Source organism: Rhinatrema bivittatum, chromosome 9 (assembly GCF_901001135.1).
Source record: "Rhinatrema bivittatum chromosome 9, aRhiBiv1.1, whole genome shotgun sequence".
In the NCBI taxonomy this organism is placed as follows: domain Eukaryota; kingdom Metazoa; phylum Chordata; class Amphibia; order Gymnophiona; family Rhinatrematidae; genus Rhinatrema; species Rhinatrema bivittatum.
The window spans coordinates 200,744,454-200,762,846 of record NC_042623.1 but is presented as its reverse complement, the minus strand read 5'-3'; the positions used below and the strand labels follow the sequence as shown (position 1 = coordinate 200,762,846).

General features: G+C 41.9%; 1 protein-coding gene across 5 annotated transcripts in view; it reads right to left on the bottom strand.

Annotated features, from left to right (window-relative positions):
• Positions 1–1,076: 1,076 nt before the first annotated feature.
• U2SURP (U2 snRNP associated SURP domain containing) overlaps positions 1,077–18,393 on the bottom strand; it is a 186,892-nt gene continuing 169,575 nt past the window's right edge. For all 5 annotated transcript variants that reach the window (XM_029617276.1, XM_029617280.1, XM_029617278.1 and 2 more), the window contains 4 exons: positions 13,550–13,660; positions 6,555–6,673; positions 4,233–4,403; positions 1,077–2,681 (listed from right to left, as the gene is read on the bottom strand). In XM_029617276.1, the coding sequence (XP_029473136.1) occupies positions 2,543–2,681; positions 4,233–4,403; positions 6,555–6,673; positions 13,550–13,660 (540 nt within the window). In that variant the 3' untranslated portion in view covers positions 1,077–2,542. The remainder of the gene's footprint in view (positions 2,682–4,232; positions 4,404–6,554; positions 6,674–13,549; positions 13,661–18,393) is intronic.

Genomic DNA, 18,393 nt, shown 5'->3' with positions numbered 1-18,393 from the left:
AAAGCAGAAAATAAAATAAAAACTTCCATAATCCAACATCCAATATCCTTTTAGTAAGTTTACAGACAAGAATTAAAATCTTATAAATCATTTTGCTTTCCACTCTATCCTACGCACAAACAGCTTGCAGGCAATGTACAAAAGGCTCCAAATCCAAAAGGTGAGGCCATAATAAAAAGGTCTGCCTTTCATTCCAAATTGTAAAAATAGTAGCTTGACAAAAAGGAAAGAAGTAGGATCAACGTCAGAAGCTATAAAACCAATAAACAGGCAAGTTCACATTTTGAAGAATGTAGTTAGTGCTGTTGCTTTAAATCTTAGAAAGTGCTCATTTCCTATGCACTTGTGCCTCAATCCTGACAAACATACTGGCTGCTTGCACTTAATGTACGCTTTGCAACTCAGTACATGTGATTTCTATTTTAAAGACTGCTGCCAGAAGCATCAAATTAGGTGGGGGAAACCTGGCAAATGTAATGAATCAATAGCACAGTTTACGACTTTTAAAAGGGAATACTGTTATCCTAATAACTAACTAATTCTATTTTAGCAGGTTAACAGTTTTGCCTCCCTACTTTCTAAACAACATTGGAAGATGAACCTACCAGAAATCAGGCCTGCTAAAATGCTCAAATGTGTAATATAAATTTCCACCTCTCCATATATACATAGACAAACGCTTTTTACGCTGCTTCTTTCAACTGAATAAATACATTTTTCCAGCACACATTTTTTTTTTCTCTCAGTCACAGCTGCTGGTTTGGTCTTTCTTAAAATCCTACGCCAATGACATTCTGAGCAGCTTAGGAGGCAAAGACATGAAATCATGTTCTACAAGCAGAGGCAAATATTGGTCATCCTACATACTTACCCCCACGTCAGATGGCCAAATTCTCAGAGTACTTTGTTCGGCATGCTTAATCACAGTACAGCAAAACCTCTCCTCCAAGTGAACACTAACCCACTGCTAAAACCAGATCTCTACTGCTTTCAACTTCAGAAGGGAGCCATTTACATAAAACAGGTATCACACTTTTAACTGTTGCTCGGAAAAAAAAATCCCACTAAAACAGTGGTCTCTTTTGCAAGAGATGGGTGATTAAACTTTATTCTTTGTACACAAAATGTTATTTCAGCTCCTCCAGCGTTCCAGGAAGCATATTCATGAATTTCCACTTGCACAGTTCATGAACAGAAACGAACTGCATTGGGGGGGGGGGGGGGGTAAGCTCAGAAGAGTCATTGGACAGATGGTTTCTGCTGAACAGGGCACAAAATTTATAGCTTTCTTCCTGTCCTCAGCAAGAACAATTGCTTTTATAAATGACATGAGAGCAATGCAACATGGAAATTGGTCACAAGAGGGTGTCTTTCCCTATTCCTGCTGTTTGGTACAAATACAAACAATTATGGAAATCATCCCAATTTTCTAAGACTTATAATTTTTTTTTTTCTTGCTGCATTATTCCTTGCCAACATTGTAAAACTCACTTTTAAATACTTGCGCACACTGCACATGATTCTGTGCAGGCTGCGATACGTTATTGGACCAACAGACCGTCATATCTTTGAATAAATTCTTACGCTGGTACAATAATAGCTACCTCTACCTGTACCGAATTCAGTTCTCTCCAGGACCAAAATGGCTACTAGAACGTCGCACTACAGTACATCACTTTTTTTTTTCTTTTTATTGCCAGTTTGCAGCACTGATAACTTTTCCAATTTTGCGCCTATAGGAAAATACTTTACATATAAAGATCAGTTATAGCATGTTATCAATCCTGATAGCACTGTAGGCACCGAAAGTAAAAAGAGCCATGAAGTTTGTACAAGTAAAGGCTGCACAGAAGCATGAAAAAAAAAAAAAAAAAAGGCAGAGAAAGTCACAAGTTGTAAATACAAGTGCTGGCAGAACATCTTATGCCAAAAAACCAAAAGATCAACAGCTCTTACCAGTGTGACATGATATCTAGTGCCATAGTTGGTCTTTCAAAGTTTCCTTTATACTGATACCTATACTATTAAGTGTAAGAGCAACATATTTATAAAAAGACACATGATTCATGCAGAGAAACTGAAAAAATAAATACCCAGGACCTCCATTACCAGCGAGTTAAGAAAACAACATCCTTAACTTTCTGTTCAGATTTTATTTGAAATCTAATTCAAGTTGTCAAAGCTACAAAAAGAGGGGGGGAAACATCTGTGTCATTTTTGCTATGTCACAACATCCTAAAACGAAATACCACTACTGCCAGCAGATAAGCTACACACATTTCTGACGACGTGTTTAAACACAAAATGTTTCATTTGGGGGAAAATAGCCACAATGAAGATATCTTTTTTTTTTTACAATATAAAACAATGACAGGTCTAGAGATGCAGTTACTCATGAGTATACACGTGCATTCACAAAAAAATTCAGGAATGCTTTTTTTTGTTAGATTTTCTTTTTTTAAAACAGACTGTTCAGGCACAAAACAAAACTGCATTTCCAGTAAGTGACAGCGTCATAAAAAAATGTGAATGAATGTTTTTGTCAGTGTTTGCTTTTCTTTGACTTCTTGTGAGATCTGTGGGGTGATCTGGACTGGGACCTGGATTTTTTCCCTGACTTTTTAGGGGTTCTGGATCGTGACCTTCGTGATCTCTTAGGTGTCCTTGAACCAGATGGGGATCTAAAAAATACAAATGTTTACATGTTATTGCACATCCAAAACTAGTAGGCAGTTATTCTGAACCAAAGTCACTTAAGGCACATAATTTATTTGGAGACAAGACAAAAGTCAATCTGTTATCTTGCTCTTATCTCCCTGGTGTGGGATATCAGGACGCGCCAGGCCCTAAGGCCAACATGCAACTCCTATAAGGAACTAGCCATGGTTTCAACTCAAACACCTTCAGATTTTTTTAAAACAGTTGTTAGTTTGCACGACATAGCTCAAACCAAATTCAGTACTGCTAGCATGAGAGCAGATCTAGAAGAAATGGCACCATGGAGTACTGCAAAGAGCACACTTATTCCTCTTCCTGTTTTAATCAGAAGGGGAAAAAAGTGAAGAGCATAGCAAGTTTCCATGGAACAAATTTTATACATTTCAAAATCTCAATTTCTGAATCCAATGTTTGGATGCTTAGCAAAATGTACTGTAAACCACAGACCATATCCATTGCTGCAACTATGGGGGAGTAAAGGTGGTCTAGGAGTTACAGCATTGTACTTCAAATTATGATAAATTCTGGGCAGTGAGAGACTTCCCTACGTTCGGTTTATGCTGTATTAACTGGGTAGCCAACCACATCATTCCTCATCCTTTTTTCCCCTCCAGTAATGAAACAAAAACCCAAAACATCCCGAAAATAGCTGAGGAAAAGCCTAGGACATGGTTAAAACAGGAAGTGGAAATCTAAGTCCTTGGAAAAAGTAGAATCATGTGGCAGATGACATTCTGCAAGCCATGTAGTCGGAAAGAATTCTACCCCAGGAAACCTAAGAGGAGGGTGGGCTACAACTTCACCCCATCTATAAAAAAAAACAACACATATCCCTAATTAAAGGAATTCAAAAGCAGTCCCCGAGTTGTGGCCTTGGCAAGCGGTAGCTTGATGTATGAGCTTTTGGCTATCCAGCATGCAGGCTTGATTTGGTCTGGCCTGTGGTCAAAACTATCTGATGACAATTTGATAAGATGTAAGTCTGGAAAGCTGTTTAGCCGTAGATCTTTGTGGGAATTACAACTACCCCTCGTGATTACACAATCTTAAGAGCCAGAAAGCTAAATAAAAACAAAAGAAAACAAAGCCTCAAGAGGGTTGCATGAAATAAAAATATAAACATTCCTGATATATAAGTCTGAAGTGTTCCTCGCTCTCTCACACCCCCTTTGAAATGAACACATTCCATGCATCAGAATTATAGTATTAGGTCATCTGCTCCTAAAATAAGTGTGTGTGTGTTTCAGAAATAGTAAAACTATAATGTGCCAGGTTTCTGCTCTGATGATGCATACATTCAGCACATTATTTCATCTAAACCTCAGATCAAGAATAAGCCGATGACAAAGTTTATAGTCCCACATCTCGTAAGTCTACAATCTACCATCTTCTTAATCACTCCTCCCACAGAGGACTAAATCAGTAAGATTTTTAAAACTATTGAACTTCATTTTGCTTAGTGATAAATGACTTTTGTTAAAATAAATAAATAAAAAAATCAATGGATATTTTACCTTTTGGATTTTTTAGTGACTTCTCTGGGAGAATCTTTATGAGATGACCGGGACCGTGAACTCTCCTTATGGGACCTCTCCGACCTCTCAGAACGCTCCGATTTTGGCGAGGGGGATTTTGCTCTTCTACTGCTGCGAGGGGGACTGGGCGATGTGCTATGTCGTCTTTTCCTGTGTGAAAAACCCACAAACAAGTCCACAATAGTCTCATAATACTCTTACAAATCAGTGCATGACCTGCTTTGCTGGGAATAGCAGTAATAGCTAAAGGAATCTATGACACTATAAATTGTCACTGCTGCTGTTTTAGGGCCAGATGTATTAGGGTGTGTTCAGCAAAGCATTCAGTTCTACCTCCAGTTGTGTATACAATTTTTTTGAATGCAAATATTACTCCCAATGTAGCAAGGAGTTTTGAGCACTAAAAAACATATAAAACTGTACATTCTGTTTAGCACCTTCACATGGAAATCCCCATGCAAATGAAGGCATTAGCAATTACCCTCCAATGCAGAGCAGTAAGCTGGCTTCACTTGGGTTTTGTTTTTTTTTTTTTTTTAAAGTGCTGGACATTTTGCTTCTGGTCAGTGGTTAAGTTTCCAGTGCTGGTGTCAGTCTATGGGCAGAAGCCAGAGTTCCAGTGCTACCTGTAATAGGGATTTATGCACAGAAAACATGCTTTGCACACACAAAGTATATTTTATGCACATATATATAATGAGCATAAAAAATGTTTTCAGCGCCAAAGCATTTGTGTGCATAAATCATGTTTTGTTCACATAAAAGTCTTGAAGTGCACAAAACACAGAGTTTTGTGCACATAAATCACTTATAAAAAAAACTCTCTTCGTTAAAATGTGCAATTAACCTGTGCAGAATGCACATTTTAACTCTGATTTAAGCACATTTTCCAATCAGTCCACTTTAACTCCCAATGTAGTAGCATCGGGGGAAGAAAATGTTTTTTTAGCCCACTCAACCCAACTATGTGCTGAGTTTCAGCACACAGTTTTAACCCATGTTATTTCATCGAGCCCTTAAACAGCAATAAAAGAAAGTCAACCATTTAATTACACAAATTTACACTACACCCCATAGTCAATACTCCACAAATACTGTAGTGATTTAGTATATGGACACTTCAAAAAGGGAAATCAGAATTCAAGGTTATGAGGACAGTGGATGCAAAATCTACAGCTAAAATTCTGAGCAGAGCTAGCTTATTATCAAGAGAATTTCTTTTAGTAGAATTGGATTTTCTTAAAAAATATTCTATAGGGAAATCACTTTACCAGTTCAGATTTCAACTTGTCATAACCAAAACATGATATAGTGGTGTGTCTAAAAAAATACACTACACTAACTAGTGCGCTTAGGACCCATACTACTAAATATTTTAACAAAAAACATATAACCCTTACATACTAAATGTTCCATTATCTGGCACTTTACCAACCAGAATGCTCTATTCACCATCATCTTGCCCAGGCAGCACTTTCTATGGGGTGAGGGGAAGGCAGGATGGCAGGAGGAGAGAGGTTGGACTGGGAAGTAAAATAGTTCTCTGACCTATAGGCTGTCTACTTTAGCCGTACCCGTTCCTATTCCCTATTGTCTGGGAGCCGGAAGCAAAAAGGTTCTCAGATAACCAGCATCTCGTTTTTCCCATGGATCCTGGATTATGGAGTTTTTAGTGTAACATAGTACATGAAGGTTGAACACAGACCAATTAGTCCATCCAGTCTGCCTGGTTATTCTGGTCTACACTGCTAAGATATATCCCAGCTACCAGGCATAGAAGCTTGACCGATAGTAGGATATCACTACTGATTAAAAAAGATCAAGACTATTTTATGACACCACTGCGTTTCCTGGCTATCACTCCTTATCCAAGTCATTTTTTGTTTTCTTCTTCCTTGACTCTCTATCATCCTAGATAGATGAGCATACAAGATCCCAATGCCCACCCCATTTGTTCCCATGGAGCTTTGTAAATCTAATCAGCTGTCAAAACTAGTGAGGCTGTTGACAGAACATCTAGCCTCCTAGGTCCCTGTGGCCTTCCAGCAAGGCCACATGGACCACTATCAAATCTGCCAACACCAACCCACTTGGTTTCTGGAGAATTGTGGGCTGCTGCTATCAAATGGTCTCTCTCATGACCCACAGGGCTGTCATCTGTGTTTCAAAACAGTTTCAGAAACTCATGTCTCGAAAGCAATGATCATGTGGAGACTTAGAAAAGCACTGCACTTGGGGGGGGCGGCTGAGAGCCAATCTTCTCTAGCAAGGCGTCATCTGCGTCAGTGAGAAAAGCATTACCTTTCTTTCCTTGTCGGCGTAGAATCTTCTTTCTCCTTCTTTTCTTTAAATCTGAATTCAGATTTCTCTTTCTCCTTTTTATCTCGTTCCCTCTCTCTTTCCATCTCTTTTTCCCTTTCCTAAATCATTCACAAAAACTCTCAGGGACTGCATATATCAAGTTACACAATTATGTATTATATTATATATATATATTGTGATTTTGCCCTTTTATGGCAAAAAAAAAAAAAAAAAGCTAAATTTTAAAACACTTTATATTAGCTTGCTCTGCATTATCCATCACTTGAGTAACATACAAATATAAAAAGGGCTCACTATGCTATGCAGTTACTTTTTCCTACCAGACACCGAGCTAGCAGGAACTTTAGTTGAATTTGAAAAAAAAAACAAAACAAAACACCAGATATATAAAGTAGATAAGCCAAGAGGAAAGCAACAACCAAATCTGTTCTCGGACTGGACCCTTCTACAAGTCACTGGGTATCTCAGTAGTCTGTTCTTAACTACATAAGCAGACTTGCAGAATGTGTTTTATGAGATTTTTTTTTTTTATTTTATTTTTTTTTTTTACCTGCACAAAATGTACCAGGAGAACTATAACAGAATTATACCTACATTTACAAGCTATAGGTTTTGCTTTTTTTTTTTTTTTTTTTAAGCATTATCTCAAAATCATTAAATTCAAAATATGCTTTCAGTTCAGAGCTAAACTCAGAAATCACAAAATGGAAATGCAGAAAACAAACAGTGGTAGCCACTAATGCAGTACTATTGAATTAATGGTCCACTATTCTGCAGCCAAGTCAGAATACATTTAGCACAAGCAGTGTTGTGTGCAGGAAGTGTATAACACAAAAACTGCTCTACAAAACACACATAGGGTTAAGATGGCATGAATTTGTTTACAAAATAAAAGATTTTAATTCAGATCTTTGCAGGTTGCGGTACCTTTTTCGGGCCAACGTAGCCACAGATAATGTACATGAGAGTTCGAGAACACAGAAATCTTTGCTTCAGATGACATTACACCACCTGCATGCAAAGCTCATATACATTAACATCTTCTCATGGTTTTCATGTTGGCTCAAATCAATAAAAGGCATCACAACCTGTAAACAATCCAGTTTTCTCCTTGACCAATAATGTAATATGACTGTCCACTGTATACATGATAAACCTGAGTTAACATCCATGATCACAGTAAATGATGCCTATAAACACCAAAATGGTCCATCCAGTCTGGTGTCAACTAACACTATATAGCGAGGTTTTCTTGGTTACATTTTTAATGAGACTATAGGCAAGATACTCTGTGAAAAACATGGTATCAAGTGTTCCCTGGAAAAAGATGAATTTAAATGAGACAGAGCAGAGGAAGGGCAAACATTGAAATATGACATCATAAAGCAGTAAGAATAAATCACTTAGCTGAATTTTCTTTCCCCATAAGTGGGTTATGCACCTCTGCCAGCAGATGGAGCAAAAGCTGACATCATGGCCATTATAGTAAAACTGTGGACAAAACTGATCAACATCATCATCAGCCAACCATTCATGTTTCTCCTCCAACAGGAATACTGAACTCAGACAGAAGAAGGAACATCTCTTAGCAAACCAAGGGCTAGAGAAGCCACTTGCCAGTTTCAACAAAGATCAGGAATCATATTCTGCACAGCTTGTCTGAAGAAAGGCTACCCACAAATTGGGCAGGTCAGTCCCAATGAGTGGGATGTACCAAAGCTAAATGCGAAAAGGGCAGAAAGCTGCCAGCAGTCCAGTCAATACTGCCCCCTCAAACATGGTGCCCTCTCTAGCCCTAACATCCAAGTGGTAACGCTTGGAGAAGGCGTGCAAAGATGACCATGTCACCACTCGGCAAATTTCAGCAGGCAACAACGAAATGCCACCTTCGATACCGCCTGAGCCCTCGTGGAATGCGGTCCAACCTACTTCAGTAAGGCTACCTCAGCAGCCACATAGGTTAGCGTAATGAATTCCTTAAGCCAGCAGGCAATCGTCCGCATCGCCAGTACCCTGCTTCCATAATGGCGCACACCCACGTGCTCAGACTTCTAAACAGCTTTAGTCATCTCCAAGTACCTTAGTAAATGATGCTTGATGTCCAAGGAATGCAAGAGATGGTACTACACTTCATCTCTGTCCCTGTCCAAGGCAGGCAGAAAAATGAACTGATTCAAATGAAACTCCGAAACCACCTTGGGCAAAAAAAGGAGGGCACAGTCCAAAGTTGAACTGCACCTGGAGTCATATGGACAAAAAAGGCTCACGGCAGAAAGAGCCTGCAGCTCAGAGACCCATCGTGCCGAACAGATTGCTACCAGAAAAAAAAAACTGTTTTCAAGGTAAGCTGTCACAAGAAAAGTACGCAACGGTCGAAAAGTTGGACCTGCTAAAAACTCAAGGACCAAGTTAAGGCCCTACAGTGGCACCAAAAGCCGCAACGGGGGGCAAAGATGCTCAAATCCCTGCAGCATCCGAATGGGAAGACAAAAGGTCGTCCATTGACTTTCCCACTAAAACAAGCTAGGGCTGCAACTTGAACCTTGAAGATGTTAAGGGCCAAACCCTTAAGCAAGCCATGCTGTAAAAATTCCAAAATCAAAGGACATAAGAACATAAGAAATTGCCATGCTGGGTCAGACCAAGGGTCCATCAAGCCCAGCATCCTGTTTCCAACAGAGGCCAAAACCAGGCCACAAGAACCTGGCAAGTACCCAAACACTAAGAAGATCGCATGCTACTGATGCAATTAATAGTAGTGGCTATTCCCTAAGTAAACTTGATTAACAGCAGTTAAAGGACTTCTCCTCCAAGAACTTATCCAAACCTTTTTTAAACCCAGCTACACTAACCACATCCTCTGGCAACAAATTCCAGAGCTATATTGTGCGTTGAGGAATATCCACTTTGAGCGGTTGAGTACCTTGCTTAAAACACCAGTTCTCAAAGACTCTCCAACCTCTAACACAGACTAGAAGAAGTAGAAAATTTCTAGGCCCGAAGAAGAGTAGAAATAACTGAAGGCAAAAAACCCTGCTTCAAGAACCCAAGCCCTTTTAATGGCCAGATCAAAAAACAGAATTGATCCAGATCCTCATGCCAAATGGGCACCTGACGTAACAGATCCGTCCAAGATGGTAGCCTGAGGGGACTGCACACCAGAAGGCTCTGGAGATCGGTGTACCACGGCCTTCAAAGCCCAAACTGGAGCCATTAAAAGGACGGTGTTGGTTTGACCTGCAATCTTCTGGACCAGCCCGTCTACCAGAGGCCAGGGATGAAACACATACAAAAGGGCACCATATACCCATCGCTTTTAGGTCCCGCCTGCAAATGAAGCAGCATGGAACTTCTGTGTTGTGGAAGATTGCCAACCAGTAGACCCAGCGGTCCACCATGAGCTGAAGGGCCTCGTCTGCCAGCTCCCATTCTCCTGGGGCCAAGTTTCTCTTGCTGAGGAAATCTGCTCCTATACTGTCCTTTTCAGCAATGTGAAAGGTGGATATGCTTAGGTGATACTGATCTAGCCACTCTGCGAACCACAGGCATGCCAACCGAATCGCTCGTGCCACCAGTTTGTTGACGTTCCACTGCTGCTCTGCCGCATTCCAGTGCCCTTGCATTACCAACTCCTGATCATAAGCCCATCAGTCCTGGAGGCTCACATATGCCATGAGTACCAACCAATCCGGCAGAGTCAAGGAATTTCCTTTCTTGAGACGATCCGCCTGTAACCAGCAGTCCAACTCTAATGGGATTGCACCTCTAATGGGAGAAAAAGCCTCACTGCTTAGTTCTTCGACCGCGGACTCCATCGGGAAAACAACTCACCCTGAAGAGGGCACATGTGTGCGCCCTCACCCAGGGAACCACCTCTAATGCAGCAGCCATCAACCCCAGGACCTGCAGATAAGACCCCACCGGACAAACAGAGATCCGCAGGGATCGAACTTGCAGCATTAATTTGAGACTCCAGAAGAAATATTCTTGTATTGAAATCGAACCTTGAGATAATCCAGGGTCTGAGACAGCTGCAAATTGCTCTTGGACCAGATTCACCAACAAACCTAGTTCCTGTAGCGAGGAAACCACACTGCGCAAAGCATGAAGACCTTTCTGCATTCCTAGGAAAAAGGTCCTGGGTGTCACGATTAGCCAGAAAGACAAGACCTAAAACTGGTAATGACAATCCAGAACAGCAAATCATAGAAACCGCTGATGTTCCCAATGGATGGGAATATGCAGATACGCCTCAGTTAGATTCAGAGGCATAAGGTACTCCCCTGCATGAACTGCCATCACAACAGAGCGCACAGTTTCCACCCTGGAATGCGTGACTCGTAAATGTCAATTGGTACCCTTGAGATCCAGAATGGGTCAAAACAACCCTTCCTTCTTGGGCATGATAAAATAAATGGAATAACTGCCTGCGATTCAGGAACGGGAATAACCGCTTTCAGGTTTAACAGCTGTTGTAATGTCGCTTCCACTTTTACCCACTTCTGAGGGGAGTTACATGGAGAGATCATGAAGGCATCCGGAAGAATGCGAAGAAATTCTAGTGCATAACCATCCTGAATAACTTCGAGAAACATCGATCCGAAATATGGACCCACCTGTGAAAAACAGGATAGATGCCACCTCTCCCCTGAACCAACAGGTGAGCCTGTGAATCTTCATTGGGAAGACTGAAGGGTCCCACATCTCCAAAGTCCGCATCCTTTCAAGGTCCTTGGAGCAAAAGGACTGAAACCTGCGGAAGGAACAGGACCTCTGGGAAGAACCTCCCCTAAAAGGCTGAAAACGCCTCAAAAGGATTTGCTTTAGGATAGCTTCAATCCTCCATTCCTGAGAATCCTTCAGTGCTACATCTCCCTCTATTGGGATGGTGGTATGTTTCATGACAGAACGCACCAAAGTATCCACCCCTAGGGAAATGCAACTGCTCTCTGGTCTGCGGATCCAAGGGGTATAAACCCAAGATGCTTCTTCCTTTAAAGGACACCAAGGTGCACTCCATTCCAGATCAAACAGCTCCTAGATTGCATCCAGGAGGGGAAGGAAATAAGAAGCCTTGCGTAGGGTGACCGAAATAGGAACCTTCTTCTGCGTCCCCAAGAAGTCAGGCCCAGGTCTTCAAGATCAAACCTGGCAACTCATCTCTATGAAAGAAATGGAGAAGAGTTCGATATAGCTCCAACTCTGAGAGAATGATGCCCACCACCATCCGTATCATCCTGATCCACCTGCATTTGAGCTTATTCAGGCTGCATTGCGCCATGGTGCTTGACCACAGAGACAGGCAGAGGAGCATTTGGAGCGCACGGACCAACCTTAATAGGCAGTGCTGATTCAGAAGACTGGCCCTATAAAAGCACCTGTAATCCCTGGAAGAATTTTACCCAGGAAAAGGACGAAGAGTCCATTCCAGGCCAGACAGGGCTGAACCTGATGTCCTGAGAGCCAGAGACTTGTGACTCAATCGTGGATCAATCATGGGAGGGGACACTCCCATCGTGTCTCTCTCGGCCCACTCCCCTCAGACTGAGGAGATGGACCATTGCCAGCAAAATCTGAAGGGGGTAAATCTCCAGGCAGCGCTGACAGACTTAAAGAAAGCTCTGGCTGAATGTGCTGCATGCTACATCAGGGCCAACCAGAAAGTGCTCAGGCTTCTTCGCTGTGGGCGCCATAGTTGTAAGCATGCAGAACAGAAAAAGCTCACGCCTAGAATATGCATGCATAAACCCATGTCCAAAATGGATGCACAAAGACTGCGCATAAAAATGGGCGTGCAAGTATACGTTCCTAGGCTGCACATCCAGCTAGGCAACCAATCTGGGTGCCCAGTACATGCAGGATGCTTAAATGGGTGCACACATGCGCACCAATGACCCATAGCATAAAACGCATGAACACACCTCGCGGCCTACTACGCACCCAAAAAATGAGAAGCCTGCAGCAGGGTCTAGCCAAACAGCTACTCAACCCACTGTGCCTACACTGCCTCCTCACCTCATGGAACTCCCCAAAAATGTGAACGGGACAGCCAAACGCCAACAGACCCCTTTCTCCTACTATTGTTCTTCTCTGAGCTGTTTCTCTCTTTTTTTTTTTTTTTGAAGCAAGAAAAACATTTACCTGAGCTCAGCCCTCCCTGGCTGAGAGCAGGAATGGGTCCAGACCACAGGGGGAGAGGACTAAAGCCTTCACCACAGAGACTCTCGGCCCGCAGTCGCTATTGAAATTTTTTGTCCATGCCAGTCAAGGCTACCGGACAGAGAGTACGCTACTGAAGGAGGGGCCGCACGGTATCACCTCAGGAGGCAAGAAGTGCTATACAGACGTCTCGTCTTTATCTCCTTTCAATTCCTTCTTTCTTGTTATTTTTTTTACTCACAGGTAATCCCCTGAAGGGTAATGCATGACTACCATCTGTTGGAGACAGAGAATACTGGCGGGCTAATGTTGGGGATGGGACTATATGGCCATGCTGTCAGCTTTTGCTCCGTCTCCATCTGCTGGCAGAGGTGCATAACCCACTCGTTGGGATTGACTGCCCAAATGCTTACGAAACTAAGCATAAGCAAGTGCTGCACTCTGTTTTTATGACTGCTTGATGTCAAACAAACAAACAAACACACACAGAAAAGCATAGACAAACAATAGCTTAGAAGATAAAAATGAAATGTCATTCAACTGATGCTTCTAGTTCTAAAATCAGAATTTCATCAGGGGTTTCTGACAACATGAAGCAGAGACTTTCAGGCCCAAATTCATACCAATTGCTGGCTTACCACTATAACTAAATGGGGCCACAAGAAATAACTGATCTATTACCAAATCTAAAACTTAACTGAAATTACATTGGCTAATAGAAGCACAGATGTAACCTCTCACCATAGCAGGAAACCAAAACTAAGTAAATCATAATCCTCTTTGGAAAGATAGAACTTGGTAGGTACATTTCTTACCCTTTGAAGCAGCTTATCCCTGTAGTGTTCAACTTGTTCCTGAAAGCTCTGACCTGCTTTCCTAGGCCTCTTTCCAGATTCCAATTCATCCTGAAACTTCATTACTTTTAACTGAAATTATATGAAGAATAAACATTATGAACAAAAACAAAAAGAACAAACCCTGAGAATTCTACACTGCTCAGTCAAACCAGCTATTGTAACTTACAGAGCTATTCCTACACTTTGCCAAGAATTCACAGAGAGCAGTAAAACTAAATTTCAAAGAAATTATTTAAATTTTTTTTTTAACCACACACTCCTACAATCATGGCAAATCACAAGCTTGAAACATACATAATAATCAATGTTTATGATCAAGCCAAACTATACATATGGCACAGAACTGAACTTAAAAAAAAACTTGTCATCTGCTTCCATCCGGTTCTCCATTAAAGCTTTTATATTTCCTTACTTATGGACCCAAAAGGTCATTGAAAAAGCCATGTCTAAGGCTTTTTTTTACTCGTGAATCAGTCAAATATTCTGGCATTGTGTTCCATAGAATCGGCCCTGCTATGGAGATTGCACAGGCTCTTACTTTGACTAAATGCAACTGATGGTCAGTGCAACTGATGGTCAGTGAAAAGAGAAAAGTTCAAAGTGGTATAGCGAAATTGAAAGATGGAAAGGATCAATGTGTGGAGAGAGACGAAGAAATGGCAGAAATATTAAATGAATACTTCAGTTCTGTGTTCACCTGGAGAAGGACCGTCACTAGTTAACAAGAAACTGGAGGGGAGTGGAGTAGATGTAACTCCATTTACAGTAGAAAATGTATAGGAAGAGCTGGAGAAACAAAGTGGACAAAGCCATGGGGCCTGATGAAATTCATCCCAGGATACTGAGGGAGCTCAGAGATGTGCTGGCGGGTCTGCTGTGTGACTTGTTCAATAGATCCCTAGAAACGGGAGTGGTGCCGAGTGATTGGAGAAGAGCGTTGGTGGTCCCGCTTCACAAGAGTGGGAACAGAGAAGAGGCTGGTAACTACAGACCGGTTAGCCTCACTTCGGTGGTGGGAAAAGTAATGGAGTCACTGTTAAAAGAGAGAATAGTGAACTATCTACAGTTGGGAGAATTGCTGGACCAGAGGCAGCATGGATTCACCAGGGGAAGATCCTGTCAGACAAATCTGATTGACTTTTTTGATTGGGTAACCAAGGAATTGGATCAAGGAAGAGCGCTCGATGTCATCTACTTAGATTTCAGCAAAGCTTTTGATACGGTTCCGCACAGGAGACTGGTGAATAAAACGAGAAGCTTAGGAGTGAGTGCTAAGTTGGTGACCTGGATTGCAAACTGGTTGACGGACAGAAGACAATGTGTGCTGGTAAATGGAACTTTCTCTGAAGAGAGAGCGGTGTTAAGTGGTGTACCGCAAGGATCGGTGTTGGGACTGGTCCTGTTCAATATCTTTGTGAGCGACATTGCGGAAGGGATAGAAGGTAAGATTTGTCTTTTTTGCGGATGACACTAAGATCTGCAACAGAGTGGACACGCCGGAAGGAGTGGAGAGAATGAGACGGGATTTAAGGAAACTGGAAGAGTGGTCGAAGATATGGCAGCTGAGATTCAATGCCAAGAAGTGCAAAGTAATGCATATGGGGAATGGAAATCCGAATGAACTGTATTCGATGGGGGGGGGGGGGGGGGGAAGGCTGATGTGCACGGAGCAGGAGAGAGACCTAGGGGTTATAGTGTCTAATGATATGAAGTCTGCGAAACAATGCGACAAGGCGATAGCAAAAGCCAGAAGAATGCTGGGCTGCATAGAGAGAGGAATATCGAGTAAGAAAAGGGAAGTGATTATCCCCTTGTACAGGTCCTTGGTGAGGCCTCACCTGGAGTATTGTGTTCAGTTCTGGAGACCATATCTACAAAGAGACAGAGACAAGATGGAAGCGGTACAGAGAAGGGCGACCAGAAAGGTGGAAGGTCTTCATCGGATGTCATACGAGGAGAGATTGAAGAATCTGAATATGTACACCCTGGAGGAAAGGAGGAGCAGGGGTGATATGATTCAGACCTTCAGATACTTGAAAAACTTTAACGATCCAAAGACAACGACAAACCTTTTCCGCCAGAAAAAAATCAGCAGAACCAGGGGTCACGAGCTGAGGCTCCAGGGAGGAAGACTAAGAACCAATGTCAGGAAGTATTTCTTCACGGAAAGGGTGGTGGATGCTTGGAATGTCCTTCCAGAGGAAGTGGTGAAGTCCAAAACTGTGAAGGACTTCAAAGGGGCGTGGGATAAACACTGTGGATCCATCAAGTCTAGAGGGCGTGAATAAAGTGGAGGCAGCAAAACACTGCACGGAGCGGCAGTAGCCACAGAGGCATTCAAACACTGCACGGAGCAGCAGTAGCCACAGAGGCATTCACGGAGCGGGATGCCAGTGGCCAGTAGTTATTGTTCCACCTTCACGGAGCAGAAGGATGGAGGGCTGCTATCTCCAAAAAAAAATTTAAAAAAACAAACAAAAAATAATAACAGGGGTGGGTAAGAGTATGGGGCAAGGGTGTGGCCTGCTTGTTACAGCAGTTGCTACCCCTAATTGAGCTGGATGTCACTTGGATGCAGATACGGCGCTGCTCTCTAAATTGGTGGTGGGGTGGAGGAGAATTAGGGCTGGAGGGTACTGGAAGCCAATAGTAACAGGTGGGAGAGAGAAAAAGGGAAATAAAAATGGATAAAGTGCGTAGCTTGCTTGGCAGACTGGATGGGCCGTTTGGTCGTCTTCTGCCGTCATTTCTATGTTTCTATGTCAGAATCACTAATAGCCCCTTATTAGCTGATCTTAATACGCGCTATGGAGTACGTATGTGTAGGGTAGATCCCAACTAGATCATAGCAGTGTTATTAATTTTGTGTATCAGCATCTTGTATTCAGTTCTAAACTGTATAAGTAACAAGTGTAATTTACATAGTACAGGTGTGATATGGTCATATTTTGAATAACCAGTGAGGATTCGTGCAGCTGAATTCCTTATTTGGAGGGATCTCAAAGTGCTGTAAGGGAGGCCCAGCATCAAGGAATTACAGTAATCAATTCCTGAAAACAGTAGAGTCTGCAAAACTGAGCAAAAATCGTTCGATTCAAGAAGCAGTTTTAATCCTCTTAGGATTTGCAGTTTGTGACAACCTGATTTAATCATTTTTTGTTTAGGTTATCCTTCATGGTTAATTTTGTGTCCAACAACATACCTGGATCACTTGCATAAGTCATAATCTGTATTTTAATGCCACCAAAACCAAAATGTGGGACATGCGCCAAATTAGGATGTTTTGCTAATAGCAAGGTAACAGTTTTAGAGATATTCATTGATAACCTACTGTAAAGCAACCAGGGCTGAATAGTAGATAAGTAAATCAACCTGCTTTAGTGCATAAATAAGTGAACAGTTACTGGCATGAAAAATTGTATGTCACCAGCGTATTTACCAAAATTTCACCCAAGACATCCTAACAGCTTACATAATGGTGGCAAGTATATACTGAACAGTGATGCAGACACTGCAGAACCCTGTGGAACTCCTGTTTTAATTGGATGATTTATAACCAATTTGGACTTGTTGAGCTCTCCCAGATAGAAAGGATCTAAACCAGTTTAGCACTGTTCCTGTAATGACGAATTTCCTCTAACTGCTTTACCAGTATTCTCTGATCGATTGTATCAAAGGCTGTTGATATAATCGATGAGAATCAGAAGGTAATCTTGGCCCATATCTATAACATTCAGATGTGCATTACGGTTATCAGACAAAAAAAAAAAAAAAAAATCAACATAGCAAAATCAAATGATGTCTTAAGATAAAACTGTGACCAGTGCCACCTCAATGCACCGGTGCTGGTGCAACATACAGTCACCAAAAGATAACGAAAAACAGAAAGAAGACTGAAAGGGGAAAGGGAGGACTAGAGGCATTACTATGTGGCTTCCCCAAGGCTCCAAGGGTCCTGACAGAAGTTGGTGAGGCCATCTGGGCGAGCCGCTGATTGATTTAAATATCTTAGTTTCAGACAGAAACTTAAGACATGGCTATTCACACATGCCTATTCCTGATAAGCACTCAGTTCCCTCCAATCGCTCTTTCCTCCTATCCCTCCTTTTATTCCTTAGCAGAGCTTCCCCTAGCCCTCCCTGTATCTCTCCTACTTGACCCATTCTTTATATAGACCTTACTTAATGTTTCGATCCTGTATACAGATTGTACTTTACCGAATGTTTCAATCCTGTTTATAGACTGTACTTATTGCTAGCTCGTTATCTGTATCCGTACATAAAACCCCATTGTTTTCCTGGCCCCTCCCCCTCCACTCCCCTGCCCTAGTTATATTATCAGTTACTATGTAAAGCCCTGTTGGCTGAATTTCTTGTTATCTGGAAACCGATGTGATGTATTGTACGAATGTCGGTATATAAAAAACATTAAATAAATAAATAAATAAATAAATAAATGTAAAGAGCTGAATCTAGCAGCATTCTGGGAGAGGGAGGACTAAAAGTGTCATCTGGCTTCCTGAGGTTCCGTAGCTCCTGGCACAAGTTGGTAAGGTCATCTGGGTAAGCCGCTGATTTAAAGAGCCGACATGCCAAAGGGGCAAGCCTCTAAGAACAACTTTACCAAGAGGTCCTCTTATGAGCTTCACTCTCGATATGGGCAAGAAACAAAAAGGCACTGTTCAGACTCTCCTCTTCTTCCATGTAATCGAACTTAGACGCTTTTCAGTTTATCACATAGAATTATTCAGAACCTAATATAATAGGGGCTTCTAGTCCCACTCTTCAGAAGACTGTAGAGCC